Consider the following 20639-nt stretch of genomic DNA (forward strand, 5'->3'; position numbering starts at 1 on the left):
CGCCCAAAAGCCAGCACACAAGCATCCTGTGTTGTGAACCAGCATTCACGACACAGTCTTTGCTTTTTTCTTCTTTTTTTCAGTAGGGAACACTGTTGGGCTTTTAGAATTCCACCGTTTTGTGTCGCTAGTGCCACAGAAATTAAACGCTTCATCTTTAAATTGTCTGTCATAAATCATAATTGTTATCTTCTATGCTCAAGTGCAACATGTAGTCAATTGAGTAATCTTTAAAGATGTGTGTGTGCGTGCGTGCGTGCGTGTGTGTGTGTGTGGTGAGGTCTATTTCCACCTAGAGAAGTGTCCTCAACTGACCTATATCACTGTACAAATTAAACAAACAACCCATTTGTTAAACATATTTAAGCCTAAAGGGCAAAACTTGAGTACTCATTCTGTAAAGAGCAAGAACCTTTGCTAGGCCTCTTAAATCTAATGAATGTTATGTTGTCCTGTTTTCACTCCTGCAGTTTCCATTACGTTCCAAGACTTAAGAAGCTGCATACCATTGGCATTGCACATTTATTATTATTATTATTATTATATAAAAAATTGTAATGCAACAAATGCTACCATAATTTACCCATACTGTACTGTTTAAATAATAAATACTTAATTTTGGCATTATAATAATGAGAATTTTTGGGGGGTATTGTGCTAATTTTTATGAAAATAATCTCACAATGCAAAAACATTCTTAAGAGTAAAAAAAATAGCTGTTCTTTGTATAAGGAAATATGTTTTCTTGTTTTGTTTTTCTATGGATTTTGAGGTTATATTTGACCTGGACATGGTCTTTGGTACTTATGCATTTCTCTGATCAGTGATTATATCACAATGGTGTTCAGTTCTGATTTACTCTCTTTGTGTAGATGATGTGTCGGCAGAAAGCAGCACAGAGTTTCCTGACAAGCTGTCTTTAATGGAGGTACGCCTCCAAGCACAGGAAGATGAAATAACTCTACTGAAGTCCTCATTGGCCGATGCCTTACGCAAGCTCCGCCTTCATGACCAACAGATACCCTTGCTTAAACAGCAGCTGATTGCTGGTGAGAGGTTAATGATTTTAGAGTGCTGCTGTAAAGATATTGTAAAATATTTAATTACATGTTTTATTGTTTTTTGGCTAACATTGAGTAGTGTAACATAACTTTGATCTCACACTGTGAAAAATAAAAACATGAAATACCTTAAAGAGATATTTCTACTTGATATGATCCTTAAAAATGACTTGATGCAGTCAGGTTGATTCAAACATAATACGTTTTTTTACTATACCATTTATTTTTTTTACCAATTAATTTAGATGTTACCACATGAAGCACATTCAACAATGCAGTTTAATGTAATTTTTTTTACATCTGTTTCATCTTGTGTTTGAAAATGATCTTCGGTCAGCCTTTTCATGGATATTATATACTCAAACGTGTGCTTGTGTGTACAACATCAGTGAACCCCGCTGCTGCTCGAGTGTTAAATCAGCCCTATTATGTGGATGGATTCTTTAAACCTTGCAGAATGTCTACAAGCTCTCTTGATGGACTTCACCACCCACCCAACAGGTACATATGGTCCTGGGTAGTTTTGTCTAATTGTTAAGAATTTGCTTAAAGCATAATACTGCAATTTCCTGTTAAAAAAAGTACAGTATGTAGAGTTGTAATGCATGTTTAAAGGCTGATGAACAACATAAAAATGTTTTGTGCCCACACATGTTTAAAACAATGAGGCAGTGCAGCATTCCTTGGCAGACTGCAAGTTTGGAACATTCTGAACAGCATCCAGGGAAAAGGGGAACAGAGAGAGAAAACTGTGATATGTGCAGGGATGGATTGGTAATCTGGCATACCAGGCATTTTCCCAGTGGGCCGACGCACTTTGGGGCCGATCAGGGGTGGACTGGGCATCGGGAGAACCGGGCCGGCCTCGGAACGTGCCGAATGGGCCGCGATAAGCTGACATGAGCAGTGTGTTATTCAAAACGGGCCACAAACCGGGCCGCGATATGCAGAAAGGGACAGCGACTACAACTTTTTGGCCAGTTTCTATGTAAAATCCCGGGCCAATTTCTCTTCCCAGTCCACCCCTAGATATGTGTGTTCATCATTATGTTACCCCAATCTGACTTTCTTATTATTATGTTGCTAAATTAGTGATGCTGTCTATATTATTATTGGTCAAAAGGTTTTGGATTTGAACAAGCCATTATTACCCTTATGTTGATACCTCAAATCATGCATCTTAATGTGAAGAGGGTTTTTTAAGCAATCAGGCTTAACAATTACAGTATAGCATGACATACAATAAAACAGCCGTAAATAAAAACCCATAGAGTAGATGTTGTATATTGAAGGAGGGAGACAAGCCACATCTAGGGCCCAGAATATCATATAGCATGGGGGTGGGCAATGCACTCAAAAACACTTATACAGATATGTATTTATACAGTATTTATTCAAATTTCGATTCACAAGCTCTTGATGCGAATCGATCTCGATTCAGTTTGATTTGATATTCATATAGGTATATTTAATTTATACCGTCCCATTTGCTTACATATGAAAGGCATTCTTTCCCAGCTAATGCTGTTAATTATACAGGGGACCTTCTAACTAGGTACAGTACATTATGAAAATATTCATTTGAATATTGTATTCATTTTTTGTTTATATTTTGGTGAAAAAAATGTACAAGTCAATGTATACCATTTATATATGGTATTATATTGAACATACACTACCATTCAAATGTTTGGTATCACTTGCCTGAAATGTTTCTCATGGTCGTAAAAAACATTTCACCAATATAATAATTTATTTAATTACAAAACTAAAATGTTATTTAAAAAAATTGCTTTTGAAATGGATGACTTGGACCGAATAATAAAGAAAAGCAGCTAATAAGTGCCCAACATAGATAGGAACTCCTTCAATACTGTTTAAAAAGCATCCCAGGGTGATACCTCAAGAAGTTGGTTGAGAAAATGTCATGAGTACATGTCTGCAAAATCTAGGCAAAGGGTGACTACATTGAAGATGCTCAAATATAAAACAGTTTTGATGTATTTTGGATTTTTAGTCACAAAATAATTCCCATATTTCCATTTATGTTATTCCATAGTGGTGATGACTTTACTATTATTCTAAAATGTGGAAAAAATTAAATAAAGAATGAGTAAGTGACCCAAAGTTTTGAACGGTAGTCTACAGTATATATATATATATTTTTACATGTTTATTGTTTAATGTATAATTTATACTATTTTAAAGTACTTAAATTGATTTGTAGAACACATGCTAAAAATCAGTACTGTCTCGCATTTTAACGAGAGATGTCTCGAATGGCTTCTTCTTGAGATTTAAGAATCGATATTTAGATTGTTTGTATTAAGAAATTTGCCCTTCTCAGAGCACCTTAGCAATTTATTAATTTTGCACAGGTACCACTCACTTTTTCTTTTGAAAATGACAAAAATCTTGTTAAAATTACAAATCCTCTTTGAAGTTTACTACAGGTCTGTGTCTTTGAACCGAGTTGGTGTAACTTAAATATCTGGGCTGGTAGCCCAAATTTTTTAGGTTCAAACGCCATAAGGGCTTTTTACTATTTAACCATAAACCACTACTATTGTGCCCTTGAGACAGGCACCTAATCACAGGTTTCTCCAGGAGGATTGTCCCTTTAATAATGAACTTTATGTCACTTTGAATAAAAGCATGAGCGAAATGTCAAAGTACTAATGAATTAGTAACTGTCAATATAAATTACATTAAGAAATTAGTATTAGCGTTAAGAAATCCTTTATCTCAGATGGTCTGTTTTGTTTGTGTGCTTTTAGCCATATCTCAAACACAGCTGAAAATGGGGAGGGCGGGGCTAATACAATTCCCAGCCACAAATCAAGCGCTAGTGACAGGTGTACACAGACAGATCCGTGGATCCCAAATTACGAGACTGTCCCGCTGGACTTGACGCAGGGTGTCCATAGTCTGTCCCTGGAGGATGCTTTACCTGAAGGCGTCCCCTTCACGGAAGACACCTTGACCAAATTCCATGGAGAGGACGAAGACATTGATGAGAGATACAAGGACCACACCTGGAGCTCTGTAGTAGAAGACATCATCCAGCCCACCACTATCAGGACACTCCAGCAGCAACAGAGCAAAGGCAGTGAGGACAGCCAGGGATCATGCCCTCAAACCCCAACGTCCTCCTCCCCAGCACCCACGAAAGAGCCAGCCTCCAGCCTGCATGGAGGACCCCTCTCGTCCATCCAGGAGGGAGAGAAAGCACTGTGCGTTGACCTCAACAAGTATATTCAAGCATTGGCTGGCTGCTTGAATTCTCTGCCTCTGGTCTTAGTGCTAATCCTAACACTAATGCTTGCAATTGCTGCTAAAACCAAAGTTACAACTTGTTCTTGACACCAATTTATAGATTTATATAAAAAATATTAAATTTTATTTAAAGTGGAATGTCAAGGAATCGTTTAGAAAGTGCAGATTTCACTCGGGGTCCTAGAGACTAGATTGTTAGTTTCAGAATGGAGCATGTTATTCTTTTTTATATTAGACTAGAAAGGACTAGCTGGGAAGTGGATAAAAAATGTAAATTGCTATTTAAATCGGTAGTTCTTTTTTGTTGTTGAATGACCCCATGAAATGGCTTGAGAGTGCAATTTGTCGTTGAGGCAGATGCCAGTGTTGTGGAAAAAAGTTTTGAGTTTCTAGTGTTTGCACAGTTGCTGTGTTGGCTGAGCTTGGTATGCACGGCCATTGTTACGGTTGCGAGAAATATGGTGCATCATTCTGCAGTAAATAAAGGCAGCAATAATAATGTGTCAACAGGACCCGTTGAATGCCCTTCAGGTGAATTCGGAAAAATAGATTACTGCTAAAGCCGAAAAGCTTTTAGTGTGAGAGGAAAGTCAGGCATTCTAAATTTCAGCACACAGCGTCTACGACAAAATACTTCTTGGAATCTTGTCTGTAACTTGGTTTGGCAGAAATGTAAAAGCTTATCCTGGGACTTGAAATCATACTCACCCAATCAAATAATCTCAATTTACATAAACAAATAAATCTGTTTTGATTAATTTACTGGTTTATCTGCATGCATGCTTTGGGTGGTCTTCTTGCAGGAACAGATATCTTCGTAACTTCTTTAACTTTTTATTGCATGTAACTCATATTGCCTCTGGCGACTTGTTTTACGTACGATGGGTGAATGGATGTATGGATGGATGGGCGGGTGGGTGGGTGTATGGATGGATGGGTGGATGGATTGGTAGGTAGGTAGGTAGGTAGTTATGTAGATTGCAAATAAGACACCACTGGTGATATAAAATTAACATATACACAATACTTACTGAAAACTACCATTTTATCGGCCAAGCAGGCACAAATGCTGATAATATCTAAATGGTCAAATATTAGCATTTTATTAACCTGGCCCATATATGAGATTATATCACAAAATTTGACAGCTGTAAATAATGTACTATAAGTGTGACAGGGTGAGGGTTCAGCTGAAATTGTGATGGACTTCCCCCATCATCTGAGTTTCGCTTCTCGGTCTGTCACTACAAATATCATCACTGATCACATGACCACAGTTATTTCCTGTTTCATGTAGCTTTTATTGGATGCCTCTAAGAGTGTTCAGTAGAACAGGAAATAGGCCATGTTTCGGAGGAAACAGTCCTTCGCTGAGCACAGACTTATACTCCCACACACAATAGAAGCATTTTAGGGCAGATTAATTGTAGCTCATATGTCACAATAATGCTCATAACCCTCCACTGATTCAGGGTAACCACATAATGGGATTAAATTATTATCTTTGTTTTATATTGCACTCACAAAAAAGCTATTTTTATTAAATATTTTTTAGCTGAGCATAACAAGAAAAATGTATACTTATATTCTTTTGTGTATGTGTCTGCATGTTTGTGTGATTGTGGGTGTTGGGTTTGATAATGTGGGTGCATTTGCATGCTGCACTAGTCCAGACATGATGGTGCACTTAACTAAATCAAAACACGCTAAATATATTTGGTCAGTTCTGTGACAGCATGTTACTGTAGCGTGCACCTATCTGCAATAATAGCTGTTTGCAAATACCCTGTAAATCTGACCACACGCCTCATGCAGTGACAAACTGTTGTCTATGTGTCTTTTTGATATCAGGGTCAGGAGGAACAGTGAGAAACTAAGTAGAGACCCCCAAGACAAGACCAAACAGCGGCTTTCTAAGAAAGCAGCCTCCTCTACAAACTTACTTTCTCGATCTCCAAGTCTTGAGAAGTGAGTCCAGCCTCTCTCAGTTTAAGCTGTTCATTCATCATCTTAATTTAAAGGAATATTCTGGGTTAAATTCTGGGTCTGAATTGCTTGATTTTGGCCTAAGTGCCTCCTTTAAACTTTATCAACTTTAAACCACGTATTGCCTTCTGTTATGATGGGCTAACATTGTGCAACCCCTCAAATACAGACATATTTGAAACACAATCTGAAGAGAATGAATAAGTTCCACAACATTAGAAAAACTACATTTCAGGGTTTACACATAACACACATCCAACACTTTGCATCTGAATATATTAAACTGTTACTCAAGCACATCAGCAACATAAACTATCAGGCATTCAAGACATATAAACATTCATGAATGAAACCATTTACTCACGGTTTTGCGATTGGGTCCAAGTGTTTTTAACTGCCCCATCCTTCAATAACAGTTGCTTGAATCGAGTTATGACTGATTATCCACTCTGATGTGAGCCGAAAAATAGTCCAAAGCACACTGAAAGAAAACACGCAAACATATAGTATCATCCTGCAATGATGCGAACATCGCTGGAAATGCATCAAAACCATCAAAGATGTCCATCTAGTGCATGTTTTCATACACCAACAATTAAAAAAGCACAGATGGGCATAAGAACTAGTCCAGGATGCATTTGTGGTCAAAACAACAAGAAGCAGCTCAGCTGAATGAAACAGAATGGGGCTTCCTTTTCAGAGTTGTAACTTGACACAGTGTTTTAAAAGTGGTGCGAGAAACATGACATGTCTAGTGCATGTTTATATACAAAAGTAATTAATGGAAGTCATGGAAGTAGAGATTGAGGTGTTTTTGCAGCTTGGTTTCAATAAATATTGGTATTGCATTGGGGATTAAGGTTTGAGTTCTGAAATTCACAGTATGTTTTTATAGTACAATGACCTCCTATATTTCAAAATATCTAATATGTTTCCTCGTGACATGACCCCTTTAAAGCAGAAATGTAAAGCTTGTATTTTTTTTTTTAAGTATTTACATTAACTCTTCAGTAAAAACGTGTGATATTTCAGCTGTAAAGTTTTCATTTTTCACAAAAAATGTTTTTAAATGGGACTATTTATATAGGTACATAAACTTTTTAAAAACTGCAAAAACATATTTTTCTGGAACTGTTTCACAAATATAATGCAAATGTTTACTGGTAGAATCAGGTCCAGTCTGATTACGTTGTATTTTAACACTGAATATTCCTTTTTAGACTTTGAGTGCATTTCATTTCAGTTAATTTTTGAGTGTTTTAATATTGTTTGATTTGGCATTTACACTTATATTTGTTCGTTCGTTCATTCGTTTGTTCATTCATTCATTCATTCATTCATTCATTCATTTGTTGGTGTGTTTGTCTCCATAGCCGGGCAAAGGACCTTATTTCCAGTACAGGTAATATGACATCATGTCTGTCTGTCTCGCTATCATCTTCAAACTTAGGATGTGGTAACATCTAAATTAACTGTAAAATATTATTTGATATTTATAATATGAACTAAATCTTATTTATATAAGGCTACTCCAGCTAAAGTAATTTTAAGTGTACAATTTGAAATAGATAATACAGAAATAGATCCTTAATGTTATAACCTTTTACAGTGTAAATTGTTGTGTATTTAATTACTACAAAATTGTATGTTGAAAGATTTACACCAACGCATCATTTAATTATTGCTTGATCTTCAGTTGAATGGCATAGCAGCAAAAATAATGTCTAAAACAAATGTCCAAGAATGTTGAGATATATTGATGAAACACTTAACATTGTATTTTTCACCTGCTAAATAGCCTTTTGTTCTTCTAAAGATTTAAAGTCCCATAAATTAGAGAACACCGTTCAAAATGCACTGTGAAAAGTAAACATGTGAGTCATCTGACTCATAAAAAATACTTTCATTGGTGAAGTTGGGTAGATTCAGTCAAATGACATAATTATTTTTTATTTTAAATCTAATAATATTTAGATTAGGCATAATATTGCCGTGCATGAAAGCATTCATGAACTGCATAATTATGCATGGGTTAATCATAATTACAGCAACAAGCTTTTAGTGGCCTCATGTTTAGTTCTTATTTTTTTTTTTATTATTATTATTATTTAATAATTATACATGTATAGATGCCTTACTTGCTCCAGCAGGAGACACAGCAGAGCTTGTGCTTATGCTGGAAAGTTGCTCTCTGTGGTTTTGCCACCCCTGAGCTACCAGGGTAGAGTTTTCTGACCAGAATGATGGATGTCTGTTTCCCTTTCTCTGAGTGCCAGAAATTCACAGCTAAAAGTACTTTTTTACAGAACTGCCTTGGCCCTGGTTTGTGTGTGTTTGTGTGTGTGTGTGTGTGTGTGTGTGTGTGTGTGTGTGTGTGTGTGTGTGTGTGTGTGCGATTTTAATCAACTGTACACTTTAATGGTTGGGAAAAGTAAATGAGGCTTTTTATTTTAAATATTATGACAGCACTCAGCATCAAACATATGTCTTTTCCCTTGGGGATAAAACTGACACATTTATGGAATATTGTTTTGGCGTCACCTGGGCAACATCTGTCCGATAACATTGACATAAGAGTCCAGCTGGAGGCGTGTGTAGATTAAACACAAAAGCTTATGATGCTTCCGAGGAATACAATGTATTCCCATTTCCTCTTGTATCAAAGCAACCCTTTTATATAACAGGTTTCATAGGTCAGCACAGTTGTGACACAAACTCACAAGCTTGCTTGTGAGTTTCTGGCTTTTGCTTATTTGTCATTTATATGTTTTCCTGCCTTACAAAAGCCCTGTTAAAAACCTAATTTACCACTTCATTGCAAACCAGAACCATAACCAAGCAATAACAGCGATGAGTCAGAAAGGTGTTCTCATGTGATCTCCCTTTAGAGGCAGTTGGAGCACAGATAGGCTGCATAAATAATGTTTTTTTGTGTTTTATCCATTAACAGGTTCTCAGGGGGCCAGGAGAGGAACTCAAAGTAGGTTTTTGAATACAGTAGATTCAACTTATCTATAGTAACTGTTGCCTAAAACAATTCTTGTGTAAAAAATGTTGTATTATTTACTTTATATTTATGGGGAACTATGAGCAAGAGTTATTTCTTTTTAAAAATCAAATTCAGATCCTTTTAGTGGAGCAAAATATGAATAATGCAAAAAAATGTGCACCATTATCTTTTCATTTATACTGTGCCTGGCCCAAAATATGAGCTCAGATCTCATTTGGGTCCATTTAAATTTTGTGACTGTGGAACTCGTTAGCGTGCTTTAAAAAAGTGACAAGTCCCAGACTGGGACAATAGCGGGACGAGAGGGCCTGAGCCATCTCGCACCTCGCAAGAATCATATGCAAAGGATGATTTCCTAGCAACAAACCATCCAAAGTAATGTGTTCCACCAGTATGGCAGCCACATACACATTAAGCTTGGAGGGAGTCAGACCTGCGTCTAAACTCTCTTGTAAAAAGTGCAGCTTTGCTGTAAAAAGGGCAGCATTGGAAAACCAATCAGAGGGAAGGCACAACTTTAAGGTACACAGCCGCTTCGTAGAGGGGGTTCTAGCCTGTAACATGGTGCCAAGCACTGGCTGTGACAACCCAGCTACATCTGACGGGCCTCATTCAGGGGCCATACAGGTAGCCTTGACAGTTCTAGAAATGGGTGTCAAATCATGCCCTGCGCTTATGATAGCAATGTCATACTCAGTAGAATATTCCAGGGTAGGGTTGGTTCGGGGCATCCAACTGCACCACCAGCTGTGGAAACCACGGGTGGTTGGGCAATCCAGCGCAACCAGCACCAATGTTTATTGTCCTCCCAAACTTTTAACAACACCTGGTGCAGCAAATAAACAGGAGAGAACACATAATTGCATTGGTGTCCAAGCCCAGCGAAGCCTGAGTCATGGAGTACCTGTGGTGACAATGCATGGACTTCATGGTGGACCTCACAAATTCTCAGAACAGTCTGAGGATGCACTCTCCATTCCCCTTGTCTGATGTCCTGCCGTGAGAGCAAATCCCTGCAGTTCAGGTGACCAGGGATGTACACATGGACATATGCATGGATTGTCAGGAGAGGCTTCTGACATGAAAATGAAGCCAGTGCGCCAAGTTCAACATTGGATGCAACCTTACTCCTCCCCTTGTGGTTCATGTACACCATAACTGCCGTATTGTCTGTTCAAATCAGCATGTGAAAAACCTGCATGGCTGAACGAAAAAACTTGAGAGCCAGAAAGACTGCTAGCAGCTCTAGGCATTATATGTGCCTTGTCGACTGTGCACCTTTCCAAGTGCCAAAGGCTGGATGACCGTCACAATGGGCTCCCCAGCCCATACCAGATGAATTCGTGGTCACAACTTTGTGTCTGGTCACCTGACCTAGTGCAGTACCCGCCTGATAAAATGCAGATGTTTTCCAAATATCTAGCATGGCCAAGCAGTGGTATGTCACCATGAGAGACTGGTGACCATGTCACCAACGTGATTAGGCATTCTCACCTTGACCCAGAATTAGATAGGAATTAGATCAGACCCATCGGAGTGACTGTGGCAACCACAGCCATCCACCCCAGAGCCCAGCTCTCCCCAGCTTGAAACCTGTCAAGCAATGGAGAATAGAGTGATTGTGCTCATCGGACAGAGGCGCCAACATTGCCATCAAGTCTCATGGTCAAGAAGGAGACCTGTCGACTGGCCACCAAAACACTCTTGGTCTAATTGACATTGAGTCACAACTCCAAGTGAGCAAGTAACAGATCCCTGTGCTCACAGGCCAGTTGCTTGCTCAGCCTCAGTGTTGCACCACATCGAGACATTTTGTGAATGTGCAAGGAGTTAGGGACTAGCCGACGGGTAGGACTTTGAACTGGTTAAGCAGTGTCCTCGAAGGTGAATCTCAAGAATGGCCCATGATGAGGGCTGTCTGCACATGACTGTACACATCTTACAGGTTGATTATAACAAACCAGTCCAGAGGAGAGACATGAGACAAAATTAGTCTCTGAGGATCCATCCTGAATACAGACTAGTCTGTATCTGATTCAAGCGTCTCAAGTCCAAAATGGGCTGATGCCCACCGTCCTTATTAGCGACCAGAAAATGCTGGCTGTAGAAACCATCCTGAATGATGCACAGTGGAGCAGACTCTATTGCATCTTTGGCAAGGAGACTTTGGACCTCTGAACGCAAAACTGGCACAGCTACGGTGGTGGACAGAACTCCATTGAAGCGAGCCCTTCGCCTCATAAACTGAAGAACAGCTGTGTTCGACTGTGTTCATCACCTAAACGCACAACGAGCCTGGTCGCACAAGGGTTTGCTTGTGCCACTAGGGGCTGTGTGCCGCTCACCATTTTATAAAGACCTCGTTAAGCAAACGGCTCTTGTAGTGCTTCTATACACAGTAATAATATTTATTACAACAACACAATATAGTATGAAAAGGATACATTGATGTCTGCCAGAGCACAGGTAAGTGGAAAGTTATTTGCTTACTGGTGAAGTGCCATATCAACGGCAAAGTCTTTTGACGCACAACACAGTAAGTGATCCACTCGCTGAGATGTGAAAACTTAATAGCAAAGCGCAGTGTAGCTCTATTGTCGGAGATTATATTTTAACTTGAAAGAGCTTTGACATGGTTTGAAGCTTTCTTGACAAACCAAGTGTTAAAAAAACATTGTAACCAGCTTTAAGCAGCATATCATAATCATTCAGTCATTGTTCACACACTCTGATGTGAATGTTATGCATACTCAAAACTATCTTATGTCCCTTAAATCTTGTTTGTATAAATCTCATTTCACTTGCTTATAGGTCAGTCAATCAAGATGTTTATTCGCGGGCGACCAATCACCATGTACATTCCCTCAAACATTGTAAACTATGAGGAGCTGAAAATGGATCTTCCCTCACAGAGACTGGATTTGGACTGGGTGTATCCTAAATCAAAAGACTATTACCACAGTTATGACAATACAGTTAAGTTAATATAAATGATAAGATTCATTAGCACGTTCCTTGACCCTTTATTTCAGCTATGGTTACCGGGGGCGAGATTGTCGTGCTAATCTTTACCTCTTGCCATCTGGGGAGGCTGTGTATTTTATTGCGTGTGTGGTGGTTTTGTACCACATAGGCAAACGAACGCAACGACATTATCGCAAACACACAGACTGCGTACGTTGGTGAGTACTCAAATGGGAACCTTTTTTTTATAATATTATTATGTGCTTATGATATATTTTGTTCTTGGCTTTTAGTCTTGCCATTCATCCAGACAAGGTGCGCATAGCATCGGGACAGACAGCTGGAGTAGACAAAGATGGCAAGGTGAGATACTGTAAATATATGAGTAGACGCCATTCCACTGATTAGCAAGTTAAGATATGATTTTTAGTTGTAAATGAACTGATTAGTGCATGTTTTAACTGAAATGTGTGTATGTATATGCATGTATCAGCCCCTTCAGCCATTTGTGCACATTTGGGACTCCAAAACGCTAGTGACACTGCAGCAGATTGGCCTTGGCACATTCGAGCGAGGTGTTGGAGCTGTAGCATTTTCCAATTCAGTAAGTTTTGTCTACTGGTTTTGATTCTTACCATGTGGAACGTGATGGACTATAGATGCCATGTGAAAAAACTCATTAATATTTAACAAATCCATAATCAAAATGCAACATTTGACAGATTACTTTTCATATGCAGCAGTCTTTCAGAAATGTTAAGTTTTCATGAATGATTCAAAAAGTACATATACTACCAGTCAAAAGTGTTGAAACACTTCTCATGATCTTAATCTTTTGATCTGAAGGCGTATGCTTAAATGTTTGAAATGAGTTTTGTAGACAAAAATATAATTGTGCCACCATATTAATTTATTTAAGTATAAAACTAAAATTTTATTTAAAAAAAGTTTTTGAAATTGATGACATGGACCAAATAATACAGAAAAGCAGCCAATAAGTGCCCAACATAGATGGGAACTCCTTCAATACTTTTTAAAAATCATTCCAGGGTGATTCCTCAAGAGTGCATTTCTAGGCAAAGGATTTGATTTATTTTGGTTGTTGTTTATTTGAAACATAATTCCAATTTTTGTCCCGTAAAATTGTATTGATCTTGGAACTTGTACTTAAAGCATCATGTTTCTTTAAATTTCTAATTTGACATTGGGTCTGCAAAATCCATTTTGCATTTGAGTTTTTTGATTTACACAGAAGTTCATTCTGCTCGTGTTTCATGAATGAGGTCATTGATTGGAGTCAATTTGTTTTTATCTTGCCATAGGATGCAGGCACATTTCTATGTGTGATTGATGATTCCCAGGAACACATGTTTTCTGTGTGGGACTGGAATAAGAACACAAAGCATACTGAGGTCAAGGTATGTTCACATGCATGCTCAATTTACATTGGATTCCATTAAAATATCCCATTATAAAGTAACGACAGCATAGATCTAGTCTGAATTCTCTTGATATAATGGCCTAGCAATATTTCCAATTTGCATTTCTTAACAAGAACTCCCAGTTCCTTCCATCATGTCAAACTCGCCAAGAGTCGTAAATTGTTGCCCAATGGTTTTTGTATTTTAAGAAATAATATCCAGTGATTATTTCAGCAGTTCTTGAATAAAAATACAGCCCTGTCTACTGTGAAAATATCAGTTTTATTGTGGATCTCAGAGGGAAACGCTTTGTCTAGCTCTGCATGACTGTTTGTCCCAAATAATTCTTCCAACTTCTCCGTGAACGGTTTGAGCGGGCGTTGCTATGGGAGCAGCTAAATATTTTACAGTAGATTTATGTGATTGATAGTGAGATTTTTATGGAGTGGGCATTTGTACAAGGTAGTTTTTCTTCCTCTTGTTTTATTTTTGGGTTGTGCGAGTAGTAATGGGTTTAGGAAGTAGTTGGACTTAGAGCATCATAGCAATTTGTCAAGGGACTTCTGTTTGCTGAGTGAGTTAATCTAGAGAGCCAGAAATTAATGAGCTGGTTTATTTTTTAAAGTCAATTTGTGCTGTCAATTTATACAAGAAATATTTAGACCCTGAGTCATCTGTAAATCATAGGAAATGAAGTGATCTTCTGCATAACTTTGAAGATTCTTTATTTACAGTTTCTATATGACACCTTTAATAATACATTTTGTCATGAAACTGACATAAGCTGTTATTGCAGTTGAAGATTGACTGGATGTTTGAAGTTGAATTACAGCTTGTTGTCCAGTAATAATATGGAGGCAGTGGCACATGGTCATACAGTATACACTGTGCCAGCCCATACGTGTCTTCTTCATGACTTGTATGTGTGTTGGTTTCAGAGCACTAATGAGGCAGTTTTGGCAGTGGACTTCAGCCCTACAGACACCAACAACATCATCACTTGTGGCAAGTCCCATGTGTACTTCTGGACCATGAGTGCTGGGACTTTGACCAAGAAACAGGGCATCTTTGGAGTGAGTCCTTATTTGGCCCCCAAGTTATATGTGTTCCCCTGTAAATTCAGTACCATGTGTTTTCCGTGCTAGAAAACTAGAAAGAAATGACTGGGATACTTAACTGGGATATTTAATTAAGAAAAAAGTACCACAATATTACCAAGTATGCATGGTAAGCATTCAGTACCATTGTACAGTATGTGACGAAGTTCTATGGTCCATCTGATATCATCGCTGTACTATGCTACTGCCACTGTACTTCTTTTGGATACATGTTGAGTGCTAATTTACGATTCATTTGTACGATTTAAATGCTCGGAGAAAAATAAGGAATTCTCACATGTGTTGTATAGTATTTGTGATATGGTAATTGCTTTATTCATAGAAATACAAAAAGCCCAAGTTCATCCTGTGCTTCGTGTTCAGTCTCACGGGTGATGTGTTGACGGGAGACTCCGAGGGAAACATTCTCACTTGGGGAAAATCAGCCGCTGATATCAAAACATTGGGAAAAGGAGCAAAGGGTATGCAGCATAATTTCCTTTTATTGATATTTGTCATTACGGTGAGTATCATCAACGTCTTTCTAGCAAGTCAGTCCACTGTCGGCCATCTTTGGAACGCTCCCAGGACACTATTTCCTGCCATGACTGTGCAGCTCCTGTCTACTTGAATGGGGAAAGACCAAATCTCAAAAACGGTTGGTCTAGATTACAATCAAAGAACAAATTTCAAATCAGCAGTAAAATCTGACAACACATAAATTGTGCTTTACCTCAGATTACGCAAAAAAAACTAAATTTTCCCGGCTTGTATAGCTAATGCGCATGCACGTTCTCGAGATGATTGACAGTCAATGTCTGTATCATTAGCTCATTGATTAGCTCATTTACCATTAAAGCAGGACTTCATTGAATGTTGGGCGCTAGAGCTTCTTGGTTGGGCGTTCCAATTTTGGTATTAAATCTTTCAAAAATGCTAAGATTGTTCTAGAATCTTTTTCTAGTTTTTTGTTTTTGTTTTTCACAAGAACACTAAATGTGGCATGGTCAAATGGGATAATCTGTGTCAATCTTTATTTATTTGTATAATTAAAGGTACACTCAGTATTTTTTTTAATGGGTCATCTTGAATTTACACTGTGGATGCAGCATCATTCAAATGCAATAGTTTTCAGTTACCGATATCATTGTAGATATTCACTATTTAAAGTCAGCCATGATTCATTTAATCCTTGAGTGAAAGTGTCCAGTAACAGGGCGGTGACTGAGATTAAGCGAGTAGTATTCCGCTGTCATATGATCTCAACATGGCAGCTTCCATGAGGGCGCCCCCCCCCCGTGTAGAATAAAACAGCTTTTATAATGTTACTGATATGACTGAAGTCTCCATCTCATGAGTGCTCATGATTTTATACATATGCTCCAAAATTACAATTCATTTCTTTAGGAGTAAATATTTTTTAATGGGGAAAAAATTACTGAGTGCACCTTTTAAGAGTTAACCATATTTATGTCAATAACAATTCTCACTCTTTGTTAAGAACTGATGCAGTTAAAATTTCAATATGCGTTAATCCACTGGTACAACATACGTATATCAGTAAAACCTTACAATATGGTTGTATGGAATGTGTTTATTTATCTTGGTTAATGTTAATTTCCACATATACTAATTAATTTTTACCATAAATTGCATACATTAACATTAAATGCATTATGAACTAACAATGTAATTTATTCATAAATTCTCGTTAACCAAGATTAATACTATACTGTAGAAAATATTGTTCTTTGTGAGTTCATGATTCCTAATGCATTAACTAATATGATCAAAATAGAACGTTTTTGTAAGGTGATACCCATTTATTACTAACAAAACAGGACCATGGTACTACCTTGTTGTTTTGACTTATTCCATGATAATAGGCCTGCCATGTTTATACCATTGTACATGAACATAGTAATTATTCAGAATCATGGAATATACTGTATTTCAAAGCACCATGGTATTATCATCTGATACCATCACTTTAACATTGGTATGATAAAGTACTTCTTTGTCTCGTTAAATTCACTTTCCTGCTTTTTCTTCCCTCTCTTCCTGGCAGAAACATTTCAGATCATGAAGCAGACGCGCGCTCACGAGGGCAGTGTTTTTACTATGTGTGTCCTGCAGGGCGGCGCTATACTGAGCGGTGGCGGTAAGGACCGCAAGATTATCCGCTGGAGCGCAGATCTGGCGCCTGAAAGAGAGTGTGAGGTGAAACATGAGTCTCGATGAGATATTAGACCTGTGTGTTTACAGCTGGATAAGAAATGTATGAAAGCATTGTGTTGTGCTTCTTGAATGTCTGGTTTTCTAGATTCCAGAGAAATTTGGGGCAGTTCGCACCATTGCTGATGTAGATGGTGAGGAATTGCTTGTTGGTACAACACGAAACGCAATCTTGAGAGGAACTTTTTCAGACGGATTTGTGGCCATTGTACAGGTAGATTGTTTGGGATTCAAATGCGAATATACATATGAATATTTTTTCACTTACATTGAGTTGCCATTAGTTGTCATTGATTTAAATGTAGAGGTTGACAATTAACACTAAAATGATAAATTATTTATAAAGTGTTTTACACTTTAGTAAAGAAGTCATGATTAAATCTTACAGTGAACTGTAAAAGTGAATCTAACTTTACGAGCATTTTTGATCCAATTGTCAGGGACATGTGGATGAAATGTGGGGTCTGGCCACTCACCCATCTCAGAACATCTTTCTCACCTGTGGAAACGATCGTCAAGTATATGTGTGGAATGCAGAGGACCACAAACTGGACTGGTGCACCACACTAGAGGTCAGAGAGGTTACAAAAAACTTGAAACTGTATTTAAATGTGCACAACTTTTTTCTGCTGGCTGCTGCAACAGTGGTTTTGGATAGGGGTGGAAAAATGCATCGATACATCACGGTGCAGTAATATTTGGCTGGTCATTTGATCTCAACATGGCAGCCACGATAAAGGATCACCACTCTAAAGGCCCCTGCATACTTCATACGAAATCAGTATAATATGGAACAACATTTAGGCCAAAACAAAGGTGTTTTTGAGTTTGTACTGGTGATTCGTAGCAGCTCTCCTTACTCTCGCTAAATACCTTCTTACTGCCATTGGTCCATGTCATCGGTAAGTGGCTCAATTAAGTGAACAGTCAGCAAAAACACAAATTATTAGCAAGACATTTCCCAAGAATATGTTATTTTTTTTGTTTAATTAGTCTACAAAATGTTGATATGCTGCTTCACTTATGTGCTGTCTGCAGCTGAAAGCCATTCACATATCTGCCCAAAGATATGCCTATCATCATTCTTTTGTCTGTATTCTACCCATTAACTCTCTTTTATTCCCCCTGTCTTAGTAGTAGTATTAGTGTCTAAATAACAATAACAAAGTATAATCGGTGCATAGTATGGCCACATGTAGCGTCATAGTGCCATGAATACAGAATATAAACATAACAAATGACACATTATCTACTGATTTTATATTCATTTAAATCACCAACAAGTAGTTAAAACAGCTTCTTTAAGTGCTGTGGCCGATGTCTGATTGTTTGTAAACAGTATATTGTTGCTCAGCTGTTTCAAACTTCTTTTTAGCTCTGAGCGAAGAACGAAGAAGAACTTCTCATTGAGTGTGCCAGGGCCTTTATCTAGAATAAAATAGGTTTTTCTATGCCACTGACATTAAAGTAATATTATCCTATATACTGTATATTGCAACAGGAAGATGCATTTGACTTAAATCTTTTTATATTTTAGGAGTCTGGTCTGTGTGCTGATTTCTGTCCCAATGGTGCTGTTGTCTCTGTTGGACTAAGTACTGGAAGGTAAAACTTTCATTTACAGCACAGCCGAGAACAATTACCTCTTCAGTTTTACAGTAGGCTTGTGAAAGTTTACCTTTTTTAAAGGATTTATTATGGTTTTTATCCCCTCATCTATATAGATGGGTTGTACTGGATCTACAAACCAAAGAAGTGGTATCAGACATGACTGATGGCAATGAGCAGTTATCCGTAATGAGATACTCTCCAGGTCAGAGGTCAACAAATTAATTGTAGAATAATAACGGTACAGTATTAAAAACAACTGAAATAGTATTGAAAAAGTTATATTATTTGGTAGAAATGTTTCCATTTACTCATGGTGAGTTTCATAAAATGGCTCTTTTTTTAAAATATAATAAAATGTACTACTTTAAAAACAAACTATGGCCTCACTCGTTCTGATGTTCATTATTGGGCATTTAGAAGGTTTTCAATATGGCACCATTTACTGCATGTATCTATTTTTAATGCCTACAGTGCTCGTAAGCCTTTTTACAATCAGCACCTTATATTTTACTACTTCCTTTAACACAGATGGCTGCTTTTTGGCAGTTGGTTCCCATGACAACTTCATCTACATTTACAACGTCACAGAAGGAGGCCGGCGCTACATGCGATTTGGAAAGTGCACAGTAAGCAAAGCATGCTGGGTCTGATGCGGGTCAAGTATCCAAAATTATGTAAAACTTTGATGGTGGTTTGAGGTGGCATTTTGATGTGCTTTTTTGTGGTATTAATAGCTTTGTGTAGTTTAAGGCAGTCTATTTGTGTTAAGGAGCATGTTACATTGTGTGGATATAACTGTTCACTGTGTGTAACATTACAGGGACACTCCAGTTTCATTACTCACCTTGACTGGTCCAAAGATGGGAAATATATCATGTCCAACTCTGGCGATTATGAAATTCTCTACTGTAAGCCAGTATGCATGTGTATGGTCCCACTAATGCATAGGAGTCAATGAGTGGAATAAATGAAGCATTTAAACTGTTATGTTTTTTGGGGAAAGGGGATATCGCAGGCGGCTGCAAGCTGTTGAGGAACCGGTTTGAGAGTAAAGATCGAGAGTGGGCATCCTATACCTGTGTGCTTGGCTTCCATGTCATGGGTAAGAAACTGTTTTTAGTTATTAATGGTATTGCTGATACTTAAGGTTAGGGATTTGAACACCTGCATGCTAACTATTTCACTTTTGCCGTGTCCTGCACTGTTTGTGCTATGGACATATATTATACCTTAAATCACGCTGCTTGTTGAAAAGAGCTGCGCTATTGCTTTTCTAAGAAATTTGTCTGGTGGACTATAAAAGGAGCAATAATATCTCATAGATTAAATTGAAGGTGGGACCGGAGTCGTATGTAGATACGCTGAATATAAAAGAGAGTTCAGGGTGGGCTCTTTTGACTTGGGCCAATAGCACTGAGGAAGGTCACCTGCGCCTGAAAGTTTGCTATCCTGGAATGAAATTCACACAAATCTCCCATATAGTGGAATATGTACTTTTTTCATAAAAATAGTATGCACGATTTTTCAAATACTCTATATTACCAATAAGCAACCTCCCAGAACACCTTAGCATCATGACAGAGACTTTTGTAAAGGCAAACACCTCTCACATTTTCTTGTGAATATGTACTGTAACAAAAAAATTAATTCTGGAAAATTGTATTTTCTTCTATGGCTTCCATACAATGAAGGTTAATGTATTAAATATACTGAAATATACAGGTGAAATTCGAAAAATTAGAATATCGTGCAAAAGTTCAATAATTTCAGTAATTCAACTTAAAAGGTGAAACTAATATATTATATAGACTCATTACAAGCAAAGTAAGATATTTCAAGATATCATTTTGATGATTATGGCTTACAGCTTATGAAAACCCCAAATTCAGAATCTCAGAAAATTAGAATATTGTGAAAAGGTTCAGTATTGTAGGCTCAAAGTGTCACACTCTAATCAGCTAAACACCTGCAAAGGGTT

General features: G+C 37.8%; 2 protein-coding genes across 4 annotated transcripts in view; one reads left to right on the forward strand and one right to left on the reverse strand.

Moving 5' to 3' along the window:
* Positions 1–20639, reverse strand: part of LOC127657045 (evolutionarily conserved signaling intermediate in Toll pathway, mitochondrial-like) — a 61280-nt gene that overhangs the window by 25620 nt on the left and 15021 nt on the right. For both annotated transcript variants that reach the window (XM_052145722.1, XM_052145794.1), the window contains exon 2: positions 6688–6804. The gene's annotated coding sequence lies outside the window, so the exon portion shown is untranslated. The remainder of the gene's footprint in view (positions 1–6687; positions 6805–20639) is intronic.
* LOC127656634 (echinoderm microtubule-associated protein-like 3) overlaps positions 1–20639 on the forward strand; it is a 44465-nt gene that overhangs the window by 18240 nt on the left and 5586 nt on the right. The window contains exons 2-22 of one of the 2 annotated variants that reach the window (XM_052145074.1): positions 873–1049; positions 1451–1562; positions 3839–4294; positions 6189–6305; positions 7697–7725; positions 9274–9303; positions 12145–12265; positions 12366–12515; positions 12591–12660; positions 12791–12901; positions 13620–13715; positions 14657–14791; positions 15159–15297; positions 16884–17035; positions 17139–17264; positions 17491–17622; positions 18588–18655; positions 18775–18863; positions 19190–19287; positions 19482–19569; positions 19665–19763. In XM_052145074.1, coding sequence (XP_052001034.1) covers positions 873–1049; positions 1451–1562; positions 3839–4294; positions 6189–6305; positions 7697–7725; positions 9274–9303; positions 12145–12265; positions 12366–12515; positions 12591–12660; positions 12791–12901; positions 13620–13715; positions 14657–14791; positions 15159–15297; positions 16884–17035; positions 17139–17264; positions 17491–17622; positions 18588–18655; positions 18775–18863; positions 19190–19287; positions 19482–19569; positions 19665–19763 — 2595 coding nt within the window. The remainder of the gene's footprint in view (positions 1–872; positions 1050–1450; positions 1563–3838; positions 4295–6188; positions 6306–7696; positions 7726–9273; positions 9304–12144; positions 12266–12365; positions 12516–12590; positions 12661–12790; positions 12902–13619; positions 13716–14656; positions 14792–15158; positions 15298–16883; positions 17036–17138; positions 17265–17490; positions 17623–18587; positions 18656–18774; positions 18864–19189; positions 19288–19481; positions 19570–19664; positions 19764–20639) is intronic. The other variant, XM_052145152.1, reaches the window with a different exon arrangement.

Source organism: Xyrauchen texanus, chromosome 1 (assembly GCF_025860055.1).
Source record: "Xyrauchen texanus isolate HMW12.3.18 chromosome 1, RBS_HiC_50CHRs, whole genome shotgun sequence".
Lineage (NCBI taxonomy): Eukaryota > Metazoa > Chordata > Actinopteri > Cypriniformes > Catostomidae > Xyrauchen > Xyrauchen texanus.